Source organism: Astatotilapia calliptera, chromosome 17 (assembly GCF_900246225.1).
Source record: "Astatotilapia calliptera chromosome 17, fAstCal1.2, whole genome shotgun sequence".
In the NCBI taxonomy this organism is placed as follows: domain Eukaryota; kingdom Metazoa; phylum Chordata; class Actinopteri; order Cichliformes; family Cichlidae; genus Astatotilapia; species Astatotilapia calliptera.
The window spans coordinates 38,607,120-38,630,175 of record NC_039318.1 but is presented as its reverse complement, the minus strand read 5'-3'; the positions used below and the strand labels follow the sequence as shown (position 1 = coordinate 38,630,175).

The 23,056-nt window shown below is 44.8% G+C and overlaps 2 protein-coding genes across 2 annotated transcripts; both read right to left on the bottom strand.

Annotated features, from left to right (window-relative positions):
• Positions 1–529: 529 nt before the first annotated feature.
• Positions 530–2,677, bottom strand: tmem121b (transmembrane protein 121B). The gene has a single exon (XM_026148144.1). The coding sequence runs from the start codon at positions 2,509–2,511 to the stop codon at positions 1,333–1,335; it is 1,179 nt and encodes a 392-aa protein (XP_026003929.1). The 5' UTR covers positions 2,512–2,677; the 3' UTR covers positions 530–1,332.
• A 3,655-nt stretch (positions 2,678–6,332) lies between these two features.
• Positions 6,333–21,894, bottom strand: mkrn1 (makorin, ring finger protein, 1). Its single transcript, XM_026147152.1, has 8 exons — positions 21,717–21,894; positions 20,962–21,093; positions 11,538–11,719; positions 10,969–11,192; positions 9,593–9,807; positions 8,799–8,909; positions 8,236–8,380; positions 6,333–7,903 (listed from the first exon to the last, which is right to left on the bottom strand). Exons 1-8 carry the CDS (start codon positions 21,788–21,790, stop codon positions 7,691–7,693), a joined length of 1,296 nt encoding a protein of 431 aa, XP_026002937.1. The 5' UTR covers positions 21,791–21,894; the 3' UTR covers positions 6,333–7,690.
• Between the last annotated feature and the right edge of the window lie 1,162 nt (positions 21,895–23,056).

The following is a 23,056-nucleotide window of genomic DNA, read 5'->3' as shown; positions in this document are numbered from 1 at the left end:
TTTTGTTTGCATATTTGTCACGTTCACCTGTTTCAGGTCAGACCTGTTCAATCAAAAACTCCATTACACAGAAGGCGTCTGACAAAGTGACGCAGGCTACAAGGAAAGCATCAGGACACAGGTGAAAGAAGGACGCTTGACAGGGTTACAATGTCAAAGGCTTTGGGAAACCATAACGCCGTCCACCAAGAAAACCTGGCACAGTGGTGAACCTTCCCGGGAATGCTCAGCTCTACAGTGGTTTTATGCAGCAGGACACCAGCAAGTCCACCTCTAAATGGTAAAAAACATGAAGATTTTTTGACTGGCCGATGTAAGTCCTGATGGAAAAGTTGCTCCACAGAGAAGTTAAACTCACTGGCAGTTATTGCAAACACTTGATTTCAGTTGTTGCTGCCAAGAGTGGCACAACCAGTTATTAGCTTTAGGGGGGCAGTCCCCTTTTCACACAGGTCCAGGTAGGTTTAACGTTTTCCAACAATAAATAAAATCATCATTCCTCATATAAAAGTACATTTTGTATTCAGACGGGTTATTTTTAAATCATATTAGAATCAGAAAGTCTGATGATCTGAAACAGAGAAGTGACAAACATGCGAACAGCGACCAAAAAAGAAATCAGGGTCAGATACTGTTTCACAGCTCTGCATGTGATTAATCACAAAGTCGTTTGGTAGTAAGCATCATCGATTGATAACAAAGGCCAAATGTGGTCCCTGCGGTTTAATTAGCGAGTCGAGCCTGGCTTGTAGTCTGACAGCGCTTGGTGACCCTGGAGCTGCTTTGGAAATAAAGATTTCAAATCACAGTCACTGAAATAATGAGATCATTGCGTAGCTGCCTTTGGGCCCACTAACACAGAAAGACCTGAATTAGCACATTAGGCCTCCACAGCCTCCAGTTGATGGAACTTCTGCCTTTACCCCATTTTTTTATTTTATGCTGAACATTTTCTTGTCTTCCCACGAATGACACCTCTGTTAGTGGTAACACAGAGAGGGAGCCTCTTCAAGGCCCTTTAATAATACTTTATGTTGAGATGCAGCTGGGAGGCCCAACAGGAGCTCACCACGGGAGATAAGATTTCGTTTTTTCAGTCTGATTAGAAAATTGGTTTTGTTTTTTGTCTATTATTTAGCAGCTAAATGCCATCATCTGCACTGCTTATTTTATTGTTGCCTGCGTGTCTGATACCTGATACCTGCTTTGCTTATCGCGTGGACGTGAATCCAAAAGCCAGCATCCCGAGGCGGACACTCGGTGGTATTTGGGATTTTCCAGGTTCCAGCTATGTCTGTCCTGCCGTCACAGGCAGAGACGGCCGCCACGGCTCTAGGACTGAGCCACAGCCAGAGTATTGACATACCCGTGCGGACACATGTCGTTCTCGGACACGCAGTGGGAGAACTGGGCCGGGTTGCTGCCGCCAGCCAGCCTGCGGACCCCCCGGAACGCCACACACTGCTCCAGCAGCTCCAGCAGCTTACAGGCCAAGAAGAAGATGTTTTTGAACATGAACACCGACACCGGCATCTTGTAGATGTAGACCTGGAAACACCTGACCACCAGCAGGGGCGCATTAACCACCAGGCCCGTGGAGAAACGGGCCCAAAGCCACCTGCAGCGCAGCTCGGACGCCGTGAGCTCGTACAGCCAGACCACCGGCACGGCCAGGGCCACAAAGTACACCGAGATCACGGTGTATTTAAGATAAAGCGTGGGGATCTCGTTCCTTAGCAGCATCTCCACAAGCGTGAAGCTGTCCAGCAGGTCCAGGCAGGTGCCCATGAAGCAGCTCTGGGAGTGGTGCCGCGTCGAACCGTTCAGGTCCTCGATGATGGAGTTGATGAGGCAGAAGAGCAGCGGCGCAGACAGCAGCATGACGATTTTGAAGCCGGTCGCTCCGAACGGGACCTTTAACGTGATCAGCTCCAGGATGGAGGTCTCCAGGATGAGCACCACCTTAGGGGTGCAGGCGATGACGTAGATGAGCCATGCAAGGTAGGCGTAGGTGAACTCTCCGAGGTTGCAGCCGAAAATGGAGCTTTTCTGGTGAAAGCCGCAGGCCCGCTCCCTCTTACTCCGCGCGTTCTTCATGAAGAAAATCCCCCAGCCCGAAATCACCACGAGGTCCGTGGCTATCCACGAGCACCAGTACAGGTCCGTGAAGATGATGAGGTAGAAATCCAGAACGCCGCCCTGGAAGATGAGGAGGAGGAAGCACAGCGCCTTGTACAGCATGCTCCTCTTGGATTTGTGCGCCAGCAGGGGAGCGGTCTGCACGAACTCCCCTGATGTCATGATGCTGGCGGCGGCTGCGGATGAGGTGACCAGGGCCTGGATGCTGCCGCTGTCCTCCGGGATGATGCTGCCGCTGGTGGTCTGGGTGTCGCGCCTCCTGCTTAGCTGGCCGTCTTCGGAGGAAAATGAGATGGGAGAGTTGGGGCAATCGCTCGCTTCGGGTGGGAAATAATCGGCCTTCGGATTGTCTTTTGCAGTTTCAGTGACCATTGTATTTGCGCTGTCGCCTCCCTCTCGACTGTTTTCTTCCCTCTAGCTGCTTTAAAGGTGGAGAGAACCAGCCAGGCGCAAAGAAAGGCACGGACTAGTGGAACGGATTCCACCTCCCTCTGCTTTTGCGCTCATTTCCATTCGTTTCTCACACATGTTCATATGGGGCGCCGTTTGTAAAGTGAAACATGCTGAAATTAACGGCAACATTTTTCCACATTTAGCTCAATACCTTACAAAAACATATTTTTTCGAGTAATTTTTTACAACATTTAGTAAAATATTTGTAACTTTTCATCAAATGTTAAATATTAAATCTAAATATTATATTTAAATCTAAATGTTAAATGGTAAACCTAAATGTTTAGGCTAATATGCAAATTTATTGTACGGATCAACGGAAATACCAAAATAAAAGCTTCCCGAAAACCTCTGGTGCAAAATTGTGTCTGTTCTCCTCACTTCTCCCCGCCATGTGCTGCTTCACTTCTTGCCTACGAGCGTGCTGCAGCGATTGTGAAGTGGAGACTGCAGCTACTAAAAGTGCACTACTGCTGAACCTTTGGATGGCCGACAAAACGGATCTTCCGATGTTTTCAGCTAAATCGCCGGACGTGCTTTCTCATGGTCGGGTTATGGCTGAATTCCAGTGGAATGACGGTCCCGCCATAATAGACGTTCCAGCCATGTGTTCCAGCCCTAAACCTAACCTTATCTAACTATAACCTTATTCCTAACCTTTACTAGCAGTTAAATGACGTAAAATAGTGTTTTCCAAATCGATCTTTAGAAAATGAACGAACGTGTAGATTGAGTCCAAACGGTTCTCATGTGCTCTCCTTTTTCCGATGCCGTAATTTAGGAACGTGTTGGGTACCCGAAAGCATAAAATGTTGACAATTTGTCACCTAGCGAAAATTATTACGCTTTGGGAGTGAGAACGTGTCTGACCACTACCGGCACACTTTTGCACCGGAGGTTTTCGGAAAGCTTTTATTTTGGTATTTCCGCTGATCCGTGCAATAAATTTGCATGTTAGCCTAAACATTTAGATTTAACATTTAGATTTAGATTTAAATATAATATTTAGATTTAACATTTAACATTTAGATTTAAATCTAAATATTTAGATTTAACATTTAGATTTAACATTTAGATTTAGATTTAACATTTAACATTTAGATTTAAATCTAAATATTTAGATTTAACATTTAGCATTTAGATTTAACATTTAGATTTAAATATAATATTTAGATTTAACATTTAGATTTAAATATAATATTTAGATTTAACATTTAGATTTAAATATAATATTTAGATTTAACATTTAGATTTAAATATAATATTTAGATTTAACATTTAACATTTAGATTTAAATATAATATTTAGATTTAACATTTAGATTTAAATATAATATTTAGATTTAACATTTAACATTTAGATTTAAATCTAAATATTTAGATTTAACATTTAGATTTAACATTTAAATATAATATTTAGATTTAACATTTAGATTTAAATATAATATTTAGATTTAACATTTAACATTTAGATTTAAATATAATATTTAGATTTAACATTTAACATTTAGATTTAACATTTAGATTTAGATTTAAATATAATATTTAGATTTAACATTTAACATTTAGATTTAAATATAATATTTAGATTTAACATTTAACATTTAGATTGAATATTTAACATTTAGATTTAACATTTAAAATTCTGTTTTAAATATGAAAAGTTACAAATATTTTACTAAATGTTGTAAAAAATGACTTGTTTTGAGCTAAATGTGGAAAAATGTTGCCGTTAATTTCAGCATGTTTCACTTTACAAACGGCGCCCCATATGTTCACGTCTAAGAATGTAACAATAGTGGTTTGCTGTTGAAAAGGCTTGGATTGCGGTGTAGTTGCTGTTAGTTTCGGTTTCTTAGATCATGTGCTGCCGTTGGGTCAGATCAGGCTTCAATGTTCGCCCAGTCCCCTCTCCATCAGGTGCACGCGCGTAAGAGCAAAACTGAAAATGAGTCCTTTTTAAAGACCAGAGACCTCTTTAATCCGAAAGGAGGATTTCAGATCACACCTACATTTTGGAGCATTAACAAACAGACATATTCCGAGCAAACAGGACTGGAGTTCCTCCTAAAGCAACGGTCTGTGTCAAGCCGCCCATCACGGCCGGACTGGCCATCTGGCGTACGGGAGCTGTCATAAAGGACCACAGACAGTACAGGGCACTGGCCCAGTCCGCTCCTCCCTCCTTTTAACCGAGATGATCACATTTTACCTTTTAATCCGAGCTGCAGAGGACGAACCAAAGAAGCGCAAAGGAGCCGAAATGTTAATGAAGAAGGACGTGTGTCACAGCTCTTTCTTCTTTACTGGTTTATGGTCTCCTGTGAATAAACAGTATATCTCATAAAACCCTCAAAAGACTCTCCAGCAGCGTTTCTCCACTTTCACTTCACGGTGGGGTTGTGACACTGTGGATGAATCCCTGACAGCAGATCAGTTCTTTGGTTTCTCTCTTCCTTGTATACAAAATATATTAAATTGTGAACAAACGGAGTTAAATTCAGATCTAAACATTCATGTAAAGATGCAAAAAACCCAGATTTTTTTTTTTTTTTACTGTTGATATTAGATTTCACTTTAAATTTTCATCAGCTTAGTTTTTTCTTCCGTTCAAATATGAAGTTGATTGGACTTCAATCAACCAAATGTTCGTTCGTCTGATTCCTCTTTCAGGTGTTTATTAAGGGGAAATAAATCCAGACCTACCTGGCCCTGTGTGGAAAACCTAAACCTATTAACTGGTTGTGCCACTCTCTGCAGCACCAATTCGTGGCTCCATTTCCCACAGAACAGCATGTTGGCTGATCCATGGCATGATCTTCCTTTGCTGAAATGTTATTTTTACGCCAGATGTAACAGGACACACCTTCCAAAAAGTTGAACTGTTGTCTGTCAGCCCACAGAGCATCTCGGGGGTCATCAGGATGACCTTTACGTTCCTGTTGCTCAGCAGTGGTTTTTATCTTGGGGCTCTGCCATGCAGGACACTTTTGTCCAGTTTCTTATGATGGAGCCGTGAACACTGACTTTAACTGAGGCCGGCAGTTCTGTGGATGTTGTTCTGGGGACTTTTCTGACCTCTTGGATGAGTCGATGCTGCGCGCTGTAATTTTGGTCAGCCAGCCAAAAAGTAAAAATAAAAAAAAAGCTTTCCTAAATAAAGGTTTGTATGACTTTGGGTGGCAAGGAGGTTACGAAACGATCGATACACAACCGTAAACCGCCTGTTATTTGGGACAAATTCATTACAACAGCACATGAAAAGAAGTCTGTGGACACCCCCAGTTTGAATCTCCACACAAAAAGGGCCATACGAGTTTGACCAGCAGCTGGTTTACACATTTAGCGCCATCAGCTTCCGGCGCCCCCCGTGTGCGGCAGCCTGTTACAGCAGCTCTGCTCATTCTGAGTTTCTTTCTTTCTTATCTTTTCTTCTCGTAATTTTTTATAACTAATAAAGGTTATCTTATCTTATCGGAAATATTCATTAGAATTTCAAGAACATTTTTAAATGTCTCGCAACTGAAGGAATTCTGCACCGAAGGCTGTTCAAGAACTCCAGCAAGCAGAGACGTCAGGCACAGGCTGGAGGACAATTATCCAAAACACATTAAAGTAAAGCTAAATGAGAGTTGTTGTTTTATATCGCACAAAAGTGACAAAGGCTGAAATTTGTTCTTAAAAACAGCTACTAATCAGAATCAGAGTAAAGCTGATCCATGAACGAAGTCGACACAGCAGGAAGATTTTTAAACTTTAATGTCAAGTTAAGATGGATGGCTGTGGAACATTGAAAACACTCATTTCAGTATAAACATATGCATTCCAGTGGCATTCAACAAGTCAGCACCAGCTGTCAGGAGTGTGGGTCAGCGTCTCAGCTTCAAGGCTTACTGAAGTCCGTTTGAGCTCAAGCAGTGACTTTGGAGCTGGTTCTGGGAGGGCTTGCTCTGCGCTACCTCGAGGCCCCGGGGTTGGGGTTAGAGGCTGGTAGTTTTCAAAAGTGTCCATGCTTACATCATTTATCTGACCGATACTGCAGCTGGCACGTACGGGGCAAATACTCTCCTCATGTCCAAATACAGGTGATCACCCACAGACCGCTCCGTCGGGTGCACGGGGTTAGCAGACGCTTCGGTTATTGAGCAGCTCACGAACTCTGTCCACTAGTGGCTTCGACACACTTGCGTTTTGTTCAGTAGTACTGCTGTAACAGTGAGAATCACACTGATGTGTCAGAGAGATCTGAGCTCAACGTCTCAGGTGAGAAACAGGCGACACGGAGCCTCAGGAGGGTTTCCTGAAGAACCTTTGTTCAGCTGCCATCAGTCACAATGTGGACCTAATTTGTTCCAAACAACAAACTCCTTTGTTTGCTCTGAGTTTTTGGAGCTGTTCAATAAGTGAAGCCTGACGGTAACAAAGACGCCCGTCCTGCATCAGGACACTTTAGTCCATCGTTTGGATTTTCTACAGTTTATGTTGAGGTATAAAATGCTTTAATGGCGTGAACTGTAGGAAATATGTGGCGGTGGAAGATGTCGTCATTACAGCTAATTTATTAACCATCTGCACAATATATTTGCTGTCATCAGCGTTCATAAAGAAAAAGATTGGGATCTTCAAAAACCATCTATAAAATCTTACAACACGGCCTCACGATTACAGTAAATGGTGCCGAGTAAGCTCGAGTGTAAAGTCTCAGGATTATGTACAAACACCTGGCTAGATAAGAAGTCAAACCCTCGCCCACAAATAAACTTGACAATTTTTATTATTTGAAGAAAGTTATAAGCTTTGTTAAATTTTATACCGAGTTCTTTTATCGTTTCCTTTTAACATGAACCACACGAGAAAGACTCACAAGAATAAATGTCTAGAAAATGTTTAGCACGAGTGCACCGACTTGTTGGTTTTTCCTTTTTTTTGTTTTTTAAATATTTTAGAAGTTCATTATTAATGGCCTGCTTAAAGGCACTGCCACAATACAGGGGTGGAGGGAAAGCTACTGTCCATCACTCGCACAAGACAGTCCATTCTAGTGTCTAGTATATACGGGGAGGTGAGGGGTGGATGTAGGGCGCCGGTGGTCGGGGCTGCTATAGGTAAATCTCATAGAAATCGTCCAGCTCCTCATGAAACAAGTCCCACTCGTCCTCTGAATCAGTCACCTCGTCGTCGGTTCCCGCGGCGAGCAGCATGAGGAGCATGTCGCTCAGCTCGAACGTTACCATCTCCTCGTCCTCGTTGTCGAAGGAGTCGGTGCTTTCCCGCTCGTCGAGGATGTCCCACAGCGGCGTTCGCCTCGAGTTCTGAAAGGAACCGCAAGAAAACTAAAACGAAACACATTTGTGCTTTTAACCATGTGGACACAGTGTAGCCACGGTTTCCTATTTTTATTTCACGGCTGCTTCTAATGTTTCCTGCACCATCGTCGCCTGCCTGCCTTCCTTCCTTCCTTCCTGCCTTCCTTCCTTCCTTCCTTCCTTCACAGTGGTTGTAGCGTTCCCTCTACAACACACCTACTGCTCGTGCCCCACCTCCCCCCCCCCCCCACCCCACTCCCTTGCAGTGGGTGTCCAGAGCAGAAGATAAATACACTCTCCTGTCCGGCTATGATATGAAAGAGTTCAGAAAAAGTTACCCGGTTCCTGCTGTTGGATCCAGTCTGTCTTCGCTGAGGCTGAGCTTCCTCCAGCCGCCCGTCAGGAAAGGCGTGCTTGTAGAAGCAGTTTGAGCCAAAGGGGCACGTTCCACGACCCTCGTCAAAGTATCGGCATGGTTTACTTCTGGAGAAGGCAAAGAGGAAACCAGAGAATAAAGATGCCGTCTCGACAGCTCACACTAGGACAGCTAATCCTCGTGTGTTTCAGTTTCCGATCACGACTCCCCACACTGTGCGCTCACCATCCCACTGCTGTGTCTCTGATCACAGCTTCCTATTCAAAAATCTGCTTCTTCTTCCTGCAGGTTTTATAACTTGCTGTCGTCGGCCAGCTGCAGAGTTATAAAACCTGCCTTAAAGCTTCAGCTTCAGTCCTGCTCCTACTGCATTCTCGTTTAGTTTAGTCAAACTAAAGATGAACAACAACTCTGTGTCACCGTTTCCCACACTACACAATATGTTGTGTATACATGAGATGGTGCGACGCCTCGTTGCAGCAGCGATGCTCTTTAGTGAGTGTGGGCGTGTCATGCAAACCCTACCCCATGCCGTCTTTGTATTTCTGGATGAGTTTCTGCTTGTCGTCCTTATCTTCCACCCAGTACTCACTTGGGATGACAAAATTGGATGTGATTCGACACTCTGGACAAGACCTGCCCCAAAAAAGAAAAAGAAAGATTATTTTTGTTTTGACCCAGTCTCATTGTCTGACAATATAAAATGGCTTTAAGTGACTATTGTTGTGATTAATATTTATATAAATAAAATGGACCTGAATAAAGCACAGCAAGCATGCACTCACACTAGAACAGCTGGGGATCAAACCATCATCCTGTTGGTTCAGACAACCTGCTCCACCCTGAGAGCAGGGTTAGCAGCCACAGACCTCGGCTAGTGTCGCATTGAACGAGCTGATGTTTTCTTGACAGATCTGCGATGAACCTGATGTTTTCTATAAGCATCGTTTTGCCTATAGATATTTTTGCATTCCACTTTCTGCAGCTACATATTTAAAGAGCCTTTAAAGAGTGGACACTCGGGTGTGTGAGCTGGCTGTAGCTCAGGAGGTGGAGCAGCTCATCTCGGTTTGATCCCTGGCTGCTGTCAAAAATCCTCACGCTCCCATCCTTGCTAGTATGAATGAGTGAACGAGGCAAGTTGTATAAATGCTTTGAGCGCTCAGGTAGAGGAGAAAAGCGCCTAAAGAACCCTTTACAAAGGCTGGAACTGTCCACCCTGACCAGCCGTGAAACAACAAGCTCTGATGTCCTGCAGACTCTTACTCCACACCCACAATGTCACTTCCACTTTGTCCACAACAGACTGAAGCACTTACTTGATGATTTTGCTCTCAAACTGCTTGGCACTCCTCCACTTGCGAATGCACTTCAGACAGTAGCAGTGGTTGCAGTTGGAGAGGATGCCAAAGCGGCGCTCGCTAAGGTTGACCTTCTCAAACACCACCTCCATGCACACGCCGCACATCATGTCCTTGCTGCGCTGGATGGCAAATGATATCTCCATGTCTTTCTCATGGGCTTCAATGCACGCCTACAACAGGGAATGACCTTCAGTAAGCTGAGGAATCAACACAGAGGCCTTCACTGCATGCAGAACATTTCTGGCTTTAATCAGCTTCTTGTAAGTTGGGCGGTGTTTTGTCAGACTGCATTCAGGCAGGAGTAACACAGAGGACGGGTTGAAGAATCTTAAAAAGAAATCCACGGCTGCATTTACACACACTCATGGGCACGAATGTGGAGGGGACCAACTGGAAACACAAGCTCACATACATATACGCCCACCTACAGTTAGTGAAATGTCCCCTTTGAAGCCCACCACAACCAGAGCTTATCTATGTTTTTACATGCCGCCATTTTTGGGAGCATTTCAAGCTACCGTACATCAATACAACCGTTATGTCCCAGATTTTAATAATATGTTTGCATTAAGCCCATAGTAACGACATAAATTGCAAAAAAAAAGTGCAATAAACTACAAAAAAATGGAAAATCTTTTTTTTGCACATATTTCTAGTTAGAGAAACGTCGGAGGGACGTCCCTCAAGACTGTTACGCAAAAAAGTCGCACAAAGTAGTTTCCAAGCGCAGGAAATTTATTGCGAGTGTCTTCATAGTTTCATTTTTGGGATACACTAATTTTTATCAACTGCAGGAAAACAAACAAACAAAAAAACCCAAAAAACAAAATCAGCATAAAAAAAAAACTACGTTTCCCACGAAAAATGACACTTCCAGTTTCTGCAGGTAAGGGCAGACGTGTGATAGTTCGCGCTGACATTTATTCTAACGTAGGAAGTGCTACGAACAGCTGATCAGATCAGATGTTTCTGGATTATAATGTTTTTGTTGTTGTCAGCGCTTTTTACATGATTTTTGCAAAGCAGTTTGTGGAAGGAAACTGCGACCCGGGACAAGCTGAATCCATCTTACACAAGTACAACTGCTCCAGTTTCACATGCAAAAACAATAATAATAATAACAATAATAATAGCAGCCTATGTGGTTGCAATTCCACCAGGATTTTAAAATCGTTGCGTAAAATGGGGCGTGCACGCTCCGATGGCCTTAAAGGTTTAAGTAAGGTGCGTCTCAATGATGGTTTCCATCATCGAGTTTGTGCAATAAAACGATTGCAGAAAGACGGTGATGGAATTTGTGCACCACCAGCAGGCCGTGCTGTAACGGTTACCTTGGTATGCTCTGAGCGCTGAGTGTTGTCAGAGGGGTGGAGCACCTGGAGGCCACACATGTCACACACATCGCCATGGAGATAAGCACAGTTGATTCCATAGCGGCACTCTCCGACAGCAGCATACGGACAGAGCTGCTTCCTCAAATCTTCGTTGTCCAGCGCAGGATCACGGTCAAGCTCCTCAATGAGAGGGACTGTGCTCTCCACAGTCGCTGGCTCAGCTGCACACACACACACACACACACACACACACACACACACACACACACACACACACACACACACACACACACACAACTGAAGTTCCTCTGCGTTTTCAGATGGAGCACAGCATCCTTAAAGTGGAGCATTTTGAGCTTCACATTCTTTGCATGTTCATAGTTGTTCCTGGAGCTCAACCCTCGCGGGCTGGCAGGCTGGGCGCCGCACACATTATTTGGGTTTAAATGTCAGGAAAACAAAACACCGATGTGACAGCATGTGTGCATAATTAAGTTGTTTCCCCCATAACAGCAAAAGCATCAGCATTAGTAGGCATCGTGATGTTATCAATCCTGACTGCTCACCACGTCCACAGTAGGGCTGTCCTGGAACAAACTCTGCAGCATTGACCCAGTCAGGCACCACTGGTCCAGGCGTCGGCCCACTGGGCTCAGGATCTGCTGGACTGGGCAGCGAGACGGAGGCGAGCGGCAGCGTCTGGGAGGCTGGCAGTTCCTCGTTCTTTACTGGTTTAGAGTGTTCAAACCTGAAGAACGACAACGTCACACCAGGACTGTTACAGTGTAGCAGTAAACAAACAACACATCGCTTCTTGTTACATTAATCAGAAGGTTGGTTCAGTCCTGGCTCCTCGTAGTAGGACAAGACTAAACTCCAACTTGTTTCTGATGCATCTAAGGGTAGAGCACCCACTCTGAGTCTGAGTCGCTGCCCCAAGTGGAGGAGCTTAATAACAATACACCAGGTTTAGTCATTCACATAATTACATTCAGGTGTTCCATCACTGGAGTCACAGGTGTATAAAATCAAGCAGCCAGGCCAGCAAACTGCTTCCACAGACATCTGTGAAAGAACGGGTCGCTTTCAGGAGCTCCGTGAATTCTAGCATGGTACCGTGATGGGAGGTCACCTGTGCAAGAGTCTAATCGGCAAGTTTCCTCATTACTACAGTGGTATTATTACCACGTGGACGCGATTGGGAATGACAGCAACTCAGCCACAAAGTGGTCAGTAGGGCTACAACTAAAATGATTTTGGTTGCCGACTAATCTGCCGATTTGTCTTTGATTAGTCAATGATTATTTTATTCTCTCTCATCTCCGCTTCCTGTGGACAAACCTGCTGTTCTAGGATCCAGTACCTCACCTGCTCCGCCCACCTGTGAGGATCAGCCTCTCGTCCCACAGCAAATTAGATAATCATCCAGGAAACATCAATTTGAAAATAACCGAATGTATTTTAAATATTACTTAATGTGATAGTCAGAATAAAAAAAATATCAAGTTATACAAATTAAAGTGCTAGTAATATGAATAAAAAAGGTGCCAACAGGAACTAAAACTGCTTCTGTCCGAAAGTTTTTTCAGTCCAAAACAACAAGTTTCCAAAGTTCAGGAATCTCGATTGCAGTGGAGAAGCTCTGGAGGGAGGCTCGCTCTTATCTTTGATGTTCCCAGCTGCTGCTGATAAAGATTCTCTGTCATGACTTCAGCCATTTGAGAGCTGCATGAGCCTCTTTACAGGACAAACTCATCTAGAGCAGGGCGACCAAAAATATTTATCTCGATATACATTTGAAAATTTGCGATAACGATATAACTGATGATATAAGTGACACGAGACAAAATACTTTACAACTCTTGAACTTTATTAGTGCAAAAAAAACAAACAAACAATGTATTTTCACTTAAACAAGCAGCTGTTTAAGTGCATTAAAGTTATGTAAAAAATTAACAGTGCAAATGCAAATTCCTTGCTGACAGAAATTGGCCGACATATCCTCAGCAAATCAAATCAGTTTTATTGTCACATCACATGTGCAGGTACACTGGTACAGCACATGTGAGTGAAATTCTTGTGTGCGAGCTTCACAAGCAACAGAGTTGTGCAAAATACAATAACGTAAAACAAGCAAAATATAAGAATGGCTACATCTGAGACTAACAAATATATGTACAATATATAATAGTATATGCATTACTGGATGTGTATACTAAATGTGTTTTTCTACGTGTGTGTGTGTGTGTGTGTGCACACATATTTTACAAATTAAATAGAGTAAATAATTAATAAAATATATAAAATATACAGAGTTGAATATGTGCAAAACAGTGGCATTTATATACAGTGTGGAGTGCATAATGTTGAAGTTCCAGTAGTGAAGCTGAGGTGTCTATGACGTGTTCAGCAGTCTGATGGCCTGATGGAAGAAGCTGTCTCTCAGTCTGCTGGTACGGGACCGGATGCTGCAGAACCTCCTTCCTGATGGAAGCAGTCTGAACAGTTTATGGCTGGGGTGACTGGAGTCCTTGATGATCCTCCCCGCTTTCCTCAGGCAGCGCTTCCTGTAGATGTCTTGGAGGGAGGGAAGCTCACCTCCAATTATCCGTTCAGAGCACCGCACTACTCTCTGAAGAGCTTTGCAGTTGTAGGCGGTGCTGTTGCCATACCAGGTGGTGATGCATCCAGTGAGGATGCTCTCAATGGCACAGTGATAGAAGGTCCTGAGGATGCGGGGGCTCATGCCGAATCTTTTCAGTCTCCTGAGAAAGAAGAGGCGCTGCTGCGCCTTCTTCACTGTTTTGTTTGTGTGTACTGACCACGTAAGATCCTCAGCCAGATGTACACCAAGGAACCGGAAGCTGCTCACTCTCTCCACAGCAGCACCGTTGATGGTGATGGGGGTGTGTACTTCTCTGCACCTCCGGAAGTCCACTATCAACTCCTTTGTCTTTGCGACGTTGAGGGTGGGATGGTTGTCTTGACACCAGTGGGTCAGGGCGCTGACCTCCTCCCTGTAAGCCGTCTCATCACCGTTGGTGATAAGACCCACCACTGTAGTGTCGTCCGCAAACTTCACAATGATGTTGGAGCTGTTAGTGGCTGTGCAGTCATAGGTGTAGAGTGAGTACAGGAGAGGGCTCAGTACACACCCCTGTGGAGCACCAGTGTTCAGTGTGATGGGGGATGAGGTGATGCTGCCCAGTCTGACCACCTGGCGTCTGTCAGACAGGAAGCTAAGGATCCAGCTGCAGAGGGAGCTGCTCAGTCCTAGATCCTGCAGTTTCCTGTCCAGCTTCGAGGGAACGATGGTATTGAATGCTGAGCTGTAATCTACAAACAGCATCCTCACATACGTGTCTCTCTTCTCCAGGTGTGACAGGGCAGTATGTAGTGTCAGGGCTATGGCATCATCAGTGGACCTGTTGTGGCGGTATGCAAACTGTAGAGGGTCCAGTGAGTCGGGTAGTGCAGAGCGGATGAAGTCCCTGACCAGCTTCTCGAAGCATTTGCTTACGATGGGGGTCAGGGCTACAGGTCGCCAGTCGTTCAATGAGGAGATGGTGGAGGATTTGGGTACAGGGACGATGGTGGCCATTTTGAAGCAGGCTGGGACTACAGACAGAGAGAGGGAAAGGTTGAAGATGTGCGTGAACACTCCAGCCAGCTGAGCCGCGCATGACCTGAGGACGCGGCCGGGAATCCCGTCCGGACCAGTAGCTTTGCGTCTGTTCACCTTCCTGAAGCACTTCCGCACATCCTCCTCAGACACAGTGTGCGCACTGACGTCATCCGCGGTGCGCACACTGTCCGGTCTCATGGTGTTTGCTGTGTCGAATCTAGCGTAGAATACGTTTAGATCCTCACACAGAGAGGCCGTGGTCTGCGGTGTGCTGGTTTTCCCTCTAAAGTCTGTGATCGTGTTTAGTCCCTGCCACATACTCCGAGGGTTGTCAAACTGTTGCTCCACCCTGTCCCTGTACTCACGTTTGGCTGCTTTGATCGTCTTCCGGAGTTGGCAATGTGCGTGTTTGTAGTCCGATGTGTTCGCGGAGGCAAAGGCGGTGTTCCGTGCCGCGCGAACATCTCCGTTAATCCAGGGTTTTTGATTTGGGAAGGATTTAACTGTTCTGGCTGGGACGACATCTTCCACGCATTTCCTGATAAATCCACAGACTGAGTCTGTGTACTCGTCGATGTCTTTAGCAGCCACGTGAAACATTTCCCAGTCCGCGTGATCAAAACAGTCCCGCAGCGCAGACTCCGGCTGGTCCGACCAACGGTGCACCGCCCTCCGGGTTGGAGCTTCCTGTTTCAGCTTCTGCCTGTAGGCAGGCAGGAGCAGGATGGAGCAGTGATCTGATTGGCCGAATGGGGCACGAGGGAGGGCTTTGTATGCATCCCGGAAAGAGGTGTAGCAGTGGTCAAGTAGCCGATCTCCACGGGTGTTAAAATGGATGTGTTGGTGGAGTTTGGGTGAGACTTTCTTCAGGTTTCCCTTATTAAAGTCTCCGGCTGTGATAAACGCTGCCTCTGGGTGTGCGGTTTCCTCGCTGCTGATCGCGCTGTACAGTTCCCTGAGTGCTCGGTCAGTGTCGGCTTGTGGGGGAATGTAAACAGCCGTAATAATCACTGCTGTAAATTCCCTCGGTAGCCAGAATGGCCGGCACTTAATCATCAGGTACTCCAGGTCCGGTGAGCAGAAGGATTTGACCGGGTGCACGTTCGCATAATCACACCAGCTGTTGTTGATCATGAAACACACACCACCGCCTCTGCTTTTCCCAGTAAGATCCTGTGACCTGTCCGCGCGATGCACGGAGAACCCCGGTAGTTGTATTGCGGAGTCCGGTACTTTGTCCGATAGCCAGGTTTCTGTGAGGCAGATCACGCAGCAGTCCCGCATCTCTCGCTGGAATGAGATCCGTGCCCGAAGCTCGCACAGCTTGTTCTCCAGAGACTGCATATTAGCCAGTAATAAACTGGGTAACGGTGGTCTGTAAGTGCGCCGTCTCAGTCGAACCAGAACGCCAGATCTTCTCCCTCTGCGTCGGCGTTTGCGGCCTCCAGGGCCAGAGAACAAAGATGTCTCACGTGAGATGAATGGGGGGGTCTGCAAACGGAGGGTCCGTGTTGCAAAACTTGAACTCCGGAAAGTGATTGGAAAGTCCGTCTTTTATGTCCAGTAAGGTTTGTCGGTCGTACACAAGGAGACAAGTGCTGCTCGTGAAAAAATAAAGGAAAAGTAAAATTAAACACAAAAAACAGCTGTTGCTTGGGGGAGCTCGCGACGAGGCTGCCATGCATTATATGCATGTATGCCGTGTACATAAAATCGTTTCGAGGTCAGTAAACACAACCAGAGTTCATACATGAGGCACACGGGATTATAAGGAGCTCTGTCGACTTTCAGACAAATCAAAGGATTGATTTTAAGTGCGCCGTATTTTCCAAACAACACGGTAATAACGACGGCCCGCTAGCATGCGCTACCAAAAATAGTGCTTTGTTGTGTGTCTGAGGGACGAAAGCTAAACCAGTTCCACACCAGTGAAGCTGCAGCATTTTTACAAACCAGTTCAGGTTCATCTGTTTCATTCAACGATCCGCTTTCGCTCTTCTCGTTCTGCGTCGCAGCCATGTGCGTATGAAAACAAAGGCACTGCACATGCGCGTTTTACCCATATTCTATCGTTATATTTCATTTTCTTGTCGTTGCCCAACGTTACACCGGTATTACCGTGAACGGGATGATATGGCCCAGCCCTAAACTCATCCATACGCCTGTGCTTCATACTAACAGAACAGAATAAGAAAAGACTGTTACTGATCACATCATGGTTTCTCAGACGGTGTAGTGTTCAATTAAACTGTCTAATAAGTAAACAGCTGATTTAATTAATGAAATACATAAATACTTCATTAATTTAAACCTTTTTTGAAATTATTGATAAGGTTCCACCCACAGATTAACCTCCTAGCGTTAGCCCTGGTGGTAGGCCACATTTAAAAGGGGAATAAATAAATAAATAAATAAATAAATAAATAAATAAATAAATAAATAAGCAGCGTCGGGGCACGCTGGGGCAAATAGGGTGCAGAGGTCACAAACCTCCTGCTGAGTCAGTCACTGCAGACCTCCAAACTTCTTATGGTCTTCAGATTAACCCAAGAACCGTGCGCAGAGAGTTTCATGATAGGGCGAGCAACAGCATCAAGTGCAATGCAGTGGTGTAAAACACGTGCTTCCACGTGTGGAGATGTGTTCTCCGCAGTGAGGAATGGTAAGGGGTTGTTTTTCAAGGTCCCTTAGTGACAGGAACTCTGGACAATGTCATGCTCCTAACTTTGCAGGAACAGTTTGGAGATGAGCCCTTTATGTTCCAACATGACTGTGCACGAAGAACGCTCCATAAAGACATGGATGAACGAGTTTGGTGCAGAAGAACTTGACTGGCCTGCACAGAAACCTGACCTCAACCCGATAAAACACTTTTGCAATGAATTATAAAGCGCAGACTGCGATCCAGGCCTTCTCGTCAAACATCGGTGTCTGACCTCGCTTCTGGAGAACAGTCAAAAATTGTTGCTGTTATGGTTGCAAAGGGAGGGCTGACATTAAAGCCTATAGATTAAGAACAGGATGTCAGTGAAGGAGACAAGTGAATCCTTTTGGCAGTATAGTTTATCTCATTCTCCCATCCTGGTCACACGTGGTGGGAGAATAGACTTGACAAACTGGGACTGTCTGCAGAAAACCCACAAAATTGGGTTTTATCTGCCGGACATGTTTGGCCCCTTATCTGAAGAATCACTGAAACTTGTTCACGCTGCTGCCCGCCTGCTACTCCATCAGCCATCAACAGGAGTAACAATGTTAGGATGCCGTCAACCTAGACACCCAAAATCATATTTTCTTCACAATAGAATATAGAAGAAATATCACATTTTTAAATTGAGCAATGAACAGTAATAATTGTTTAAATTTGATGGCAGCAACACAGAATCAGACTCTTAGTGTCGTTGCAGCAGTAAAAGACTGAAGAACCAAACTCAGGGGGAATTCTCTCAGTGCAAAAAACGAGCGTCAAATTAAGTTAACAAAAAGAAAAAAGTTAAACGGGCTGATTCTTGTACAGCACTTTACTCTCCAGGAGCTTCATACAACATCCCACACAAGCATTTTCTTCTATGCTTTAAGTGCTTTCTAGCTAACATTCACACTCTGATGGAGGCAACGGAGAGCAACTTGGGGTTAATATCTAACAAAGGCTATTTGGCATATAGACTGGGGGAGCCAGGGATTGAACCACCAACCTTCCATCAGTAGATGACCTGCTCTACCTCCTTAGATGCAGTGGCAGCAGCTGGCTGGCAAACACACACAATTCTATTTTGCACTAGTCCCCATTAATGCAAACACCAACGGAGTAAACACTGTACATAAAAGGTTAAATTGGATATGATTGTCTTTAACTTAGCAGCATCCAGGATGGTGATGGCTGAGGGATAAGAGCTCTCATGAAGGATTTTATTCATGTTCTTGAGATAATCTGAGCTTTGTGGTTCTTTAACCTCCTGGCGTCCACATATGTGGACATCACATTTTGTGTTGTCTAGACCAAAACACTAAATTTTGCTCTGCAAGGGCCTGATATGCACTTACATACTGCCACTGTTCTATCGAAGTTTTAAACGAATATGAGGCTCTCATTTTTCTTAGATACAAAAAAATCAGGTTTAAAAAAATAAATAAATAAAAATCTGTTAATTCTTTGTTTTTACATTCATCGGGTCCCAATATGTCCAAATATCAAAGAGAAATTTAAAATGTATGCCATGGAAGAGCTCAGGTCTTAGGAGGTTAAGTAAAGGGAGCCAGCAGCCAGCTATGCACTGGGTGACATATGTAAGCCCGTGGAGCCCTTTCTCCTGTGCAGCTGGAGCTCCGTGCACAGAGACAGTAGGTATACTCTACTGTGCGCCCAAAGATTTGCCTCCCTGTAACATCATCTAGCCTTTGCAAGAGCAGCAGAGAGAGACTTCTACAGCGAGATCTAAAACTCTTCATTACATTATTGCTTCATTATAACTGGGACAGAGATCACATGGTAAACATGACTTTGAACGAAAGCAGCCAAATTTCAGGTAAGGCTATTTGTAAGCCTCACACACACTTTCCATTCCATAATTTGTTGGCGTTAAAACGTCCCTGTGGCTCTCCTTTTACCTGTGTTCAGAATTGCATAAACTCAGTCCTACCTGTGCCATCTCTGAACAACTGCATGCATCAGGTACAAATCGTGCACCGTGACTCAATGTGAGCTCAACATGGCATCATCGTGCTTTTCTGGTGCTTTCTTTAGTCATTTACTGAGTAAATCTTAATTACCAGCACATTTGCTGCTTTTGTTACTTTATGCATCTTTTTCTCCCCTTGATGGTTTTTTCTCCTTTCTGTTAGACTAGCTCAGAGCACAACCAGACTATTCCTAGACTGTGGAGTGTTGAATAAGTGGGGAGGGGAGGGCGCTGTGCTGAGGCAATGCATAAAGAAATGAGAGGAGGGAGCTGCAGCACAGTGAACCTGGGGAACCCAGCAACAGAGAGAAACAGAGACACAGAGATGGAGCATTATGCAATTGCCATGCAGGCTGCAGTGCACCCTGTCTGGCCCTGGGGGCCGCAGAAGAGAAAGCAGCAGAGAGACAGACACAGTGAAAGAACAAAACAGAGTGCATCACAATAGATAGAGCCCAGGGAATTCAACCTTAATAAACCCCCACAGCGAGAGTCTTTCTCTGGACTCTCAATGCAGGGTGCGAAGGCCTGTGGAGCCTCCAAAATAACGAGAGCACCTCCATGGTGCAGCTCAATCACAGGTATGGATGAATGTGACTTAACAACAACAACAACACACACAACAGTAACTCAGTACTACATAGCAACCTGAGGATTTCATAAAGGCAAAAATGCTATTAAAGAAAGATGCGAGTATGTGTGAAACCGCTGTGCCCCTGCTGCTGCTGGGGTCCTCACACTGACTCACCAGCTCAGAGGATCTAACTGGAGCAGACACTGGCTCTACGAGGCGGCTGGGAGCCTAATCCACTTTTCAAAAACACCTCTGCATGTTTGAGCCTCGTTAGTATGTATACATGTTGTTGTTTATTAATATAATACAAACATGCTGTGTACTAAAACAAAGCAGGGCTGAAACAATCTTCATCTTGTTAACAAAGGTTTTGATCTGTACAACTGTATTTTCATTAAAACTGAGAAGAACAGAAGGAAAGTTCCTGGAAACATATTGTTGTACATTTTGTTTATATTTAGCTGCTCACCTCTTTCATTCTTTCTGCAGCAGTAACAATAAATAATAACTTATTCAATCTAAAGCAATCAGAACGCTGGGAATTGGAAAATTCACCATCTTCAATGGTCAATATAAATAATCGAATGCTTGTACGTACTTATGTATAAATAAAAAAATATTCACTAACATTTAAATTAAAACAGAACCGCCACAAGTCCTTCTACAAGATAAACTCCAAACAAGTCATACTCTGTCAGATTTTAATTAGATTTGTCCATGCATGTTCTGAAACTGTCATCCTACTAATCTGGGCCTCTGAAGGCAGAGTCCCACCGTGTAAAATACACAGCACGACCCAGGCAGTCATTTTAAATACAAGAGTTCATGCAGTAAAACAGCAGGTCCTCGTGTGTGATTCTGACCCACATAAAGCTGCCACACACACAGACCAACAACATGTTGACATTAAGGCGCAGTCTCGGGTGTCACATCTACTTGAGGGGGACACTTCTGAGAAGCCCTGCTAGCAAACCCGCTATGCTGCCACTTTTAGAAAGCAGCTCAGCTCTCAGCTGAAAACACGTTGCAGGGCCGCTGCGTCGCAGCACGAACATGCAAGCTCGGTTTCGCTCAGGTGCACATTCCTGCTCTGGTGTCAGTTCAGTCTTTACCTGCAACGGTCCCCAAACGCGCAGTTTCCCTTCTGAAAGAATTTGCAAATCATGCTGGCAGGTTTGCTGCTGGTCAGGTCATGGGAATAACGACAGTTCTCCCCTTCTTTGCACAGACCGTGCATGAAATATCTGGAAATACAAAAGGAAATCAAAGTTTACTTAACACATGAAACAGCGTGTTTCCTTTTAGAGCCCAATGTCAGCGTTAAAAAGCAGCCAGCCCGTCACTTGGATGTAGGCGAATCAAATGCGTGTCGATGTCATCTTGTACTTTCATACTCATAACGCCATCGCGGTCATGTTTAAGGGACCGCGGCGCTAGCTTGGTCCGGATGTGAACCTAGCAGATGATGTGACACCGAAAGGCAACAACTAGTTAACGCCGCTGGTTTAAACGCAGATTAGTTTGTTGGTTTTAATGTGAAACTAGTGAGAACTGCTAGCTGAGACTAGCTTCAGAGCTTTCGTCGAGGGGCTGCTGTGTGACACTAGCTTTACAGTTCAGCGTTGCCGATCCGATTGTCGAAAGCGTAGCTAGCAGGACGGCGGCTAAACTAGCACAGCAGGCTGCTGTGTGACCACAACACAGCGAACATGACAACATTACAGCTAGCTCCGCGAACAGCTGAGCGGACCCTTGAAAGACATTCCCGTCAATCACTCATAAGCTGCCCTGGCAGCGTTATTCTGGCGTCAAACGGCACGGTGTGCGATCGCCGTCTGAATGTGCTAGTTCTATTGTCTTGTCCTACCTGCAGGTTACGTGTTTTGTCCAACCGCCTGTTACTGCTGAAGCCGCCGTTGACGCTGCTGCTGCCTCCGCCATTGCTGTTTATGTTGAGAAGCTACAGCCGGATGTTCCGGACAGTTTCGCTCGAGCTCGGCATCTTTCGACTGTGGACAATTTAAGCCGAAGTTCACCGAAAAACCGTCTCCGTGCAGACTGCCGTCCACTACGCGGCACCGTTGGCAGGTTAGATGTTCGACCTTATAAATAATCAGGATCAGTCGAAGCAGGCGTCATTTCTATTAATCAAGAAGATGAACCAGGCTCGCAAAGTTCCATCAAATATTTGTATCTGTCTCATAGCATTTAATTTAACTGCAAACGTTTTAGAAGTTTTTTATTGAAAATTATGCAGAAAATTATGCAGTTTAATGTCTCATTGCCCTCTGAAATGAAAGCATGGTACAAACACGCAAAAAAAAAAAAAGAAATCATGAAATCAACTTATGGACCAAAATATCTTCTAAGCTTTTGACTCATCAAAGTAGCCCCCTTTGGCAGATACCAGAATCGACACTCCACATCAGTTGGTGGCGCTAATGCACCATTTTGCTGTTTGCCAACCGCCAATAAACAATATAAAGAAGAAGAAACCTAATTAATCCCAGAGGGAAATTTAGTTGTCATAGCAGGAAATATACAACGAACATCAAGCGCTCACATAAAATGAGAGTAGAAACAGATTTATTGATAGATAAATAGATAAATATAGAGATATAGGTATGAATGTAAATATAAAAGGACAAATAAATGTTGTGGTGTACAAAGTGACAGGATGCACTGAGGTGTGATTCATTCTGTTCCACATGTGTGGACTGGTGGGAGGGTCATGGTCCATTGTTCACAGCAGATCTCACAGCTGAACACACCCGTGGCTCTTTCTACAACAGAAATCACCTTTGTCACAGCTTTCATGATCAAAATGCTCAGATTTCTTCATGTTGTCATGGTCTTTTTTAAACTTGGACATAGATGTAAATCATTTAGATGTTAACACAGCACAGCACGCCGCCACGACCGCCCAGCACACCGTGACAGTAGTAAAGGATAATAAACATCACTCTCCTCATATTCTGATTCTGATAGGGCGATCGTGGCTCAAGAGTTGGGAGTTCGCCTTGTAATCGGAAGGTTGCCGGTTCGAGCCCCGGCTTGGACAGTCTCGGTCGTTGTGTCCTTGGGCAAGACACTTCACCCGTTGCCTACTGGTGGTGGTCAGAGGGCCCGGTGGCGCCAGTGTCCGGCAGCCTCGCCTCTATCAGTGCGCCCCAGGGTGGCTGTGGCTACAATGTAGCTGCCATCATC

What these genes read in the sequence shown, in the direction of transcription:
- tmem121b (XM_026148144.1), bottom strand. Translation starts at nt 2,511, where the DNA reads ATGGTCACTGAAACTGCAAAAGACAATCCGAAGGCCGATTATTTCCCA.
- mkrn1 (XM_026147152.1), bottom strand. Translation starts at nt 21,790, where the DNA reads ATGGCGGAGGCAGCAGCAGCGTCAACGGCGGCTTCAGCAGTAACAGGC. An exon ending in ACAAAACACGTAACCTGCAG is followed by an intron (nt 21,094 to 21,716) that starts GTAGGACAAGAC and finishes TTGTATTTCCAG; the next exon opens with ATATTTCATGCACGGTCTGT. An exon ending in GCGTTTGGGGACCGTTGCAG is followed by an intron (nt 11,720 to 20,961) that starts GTAAAGACTGAA and finishes GTCGTTCTTCAG; the next exon opens with GTTTGAACACTCTAAACCAG.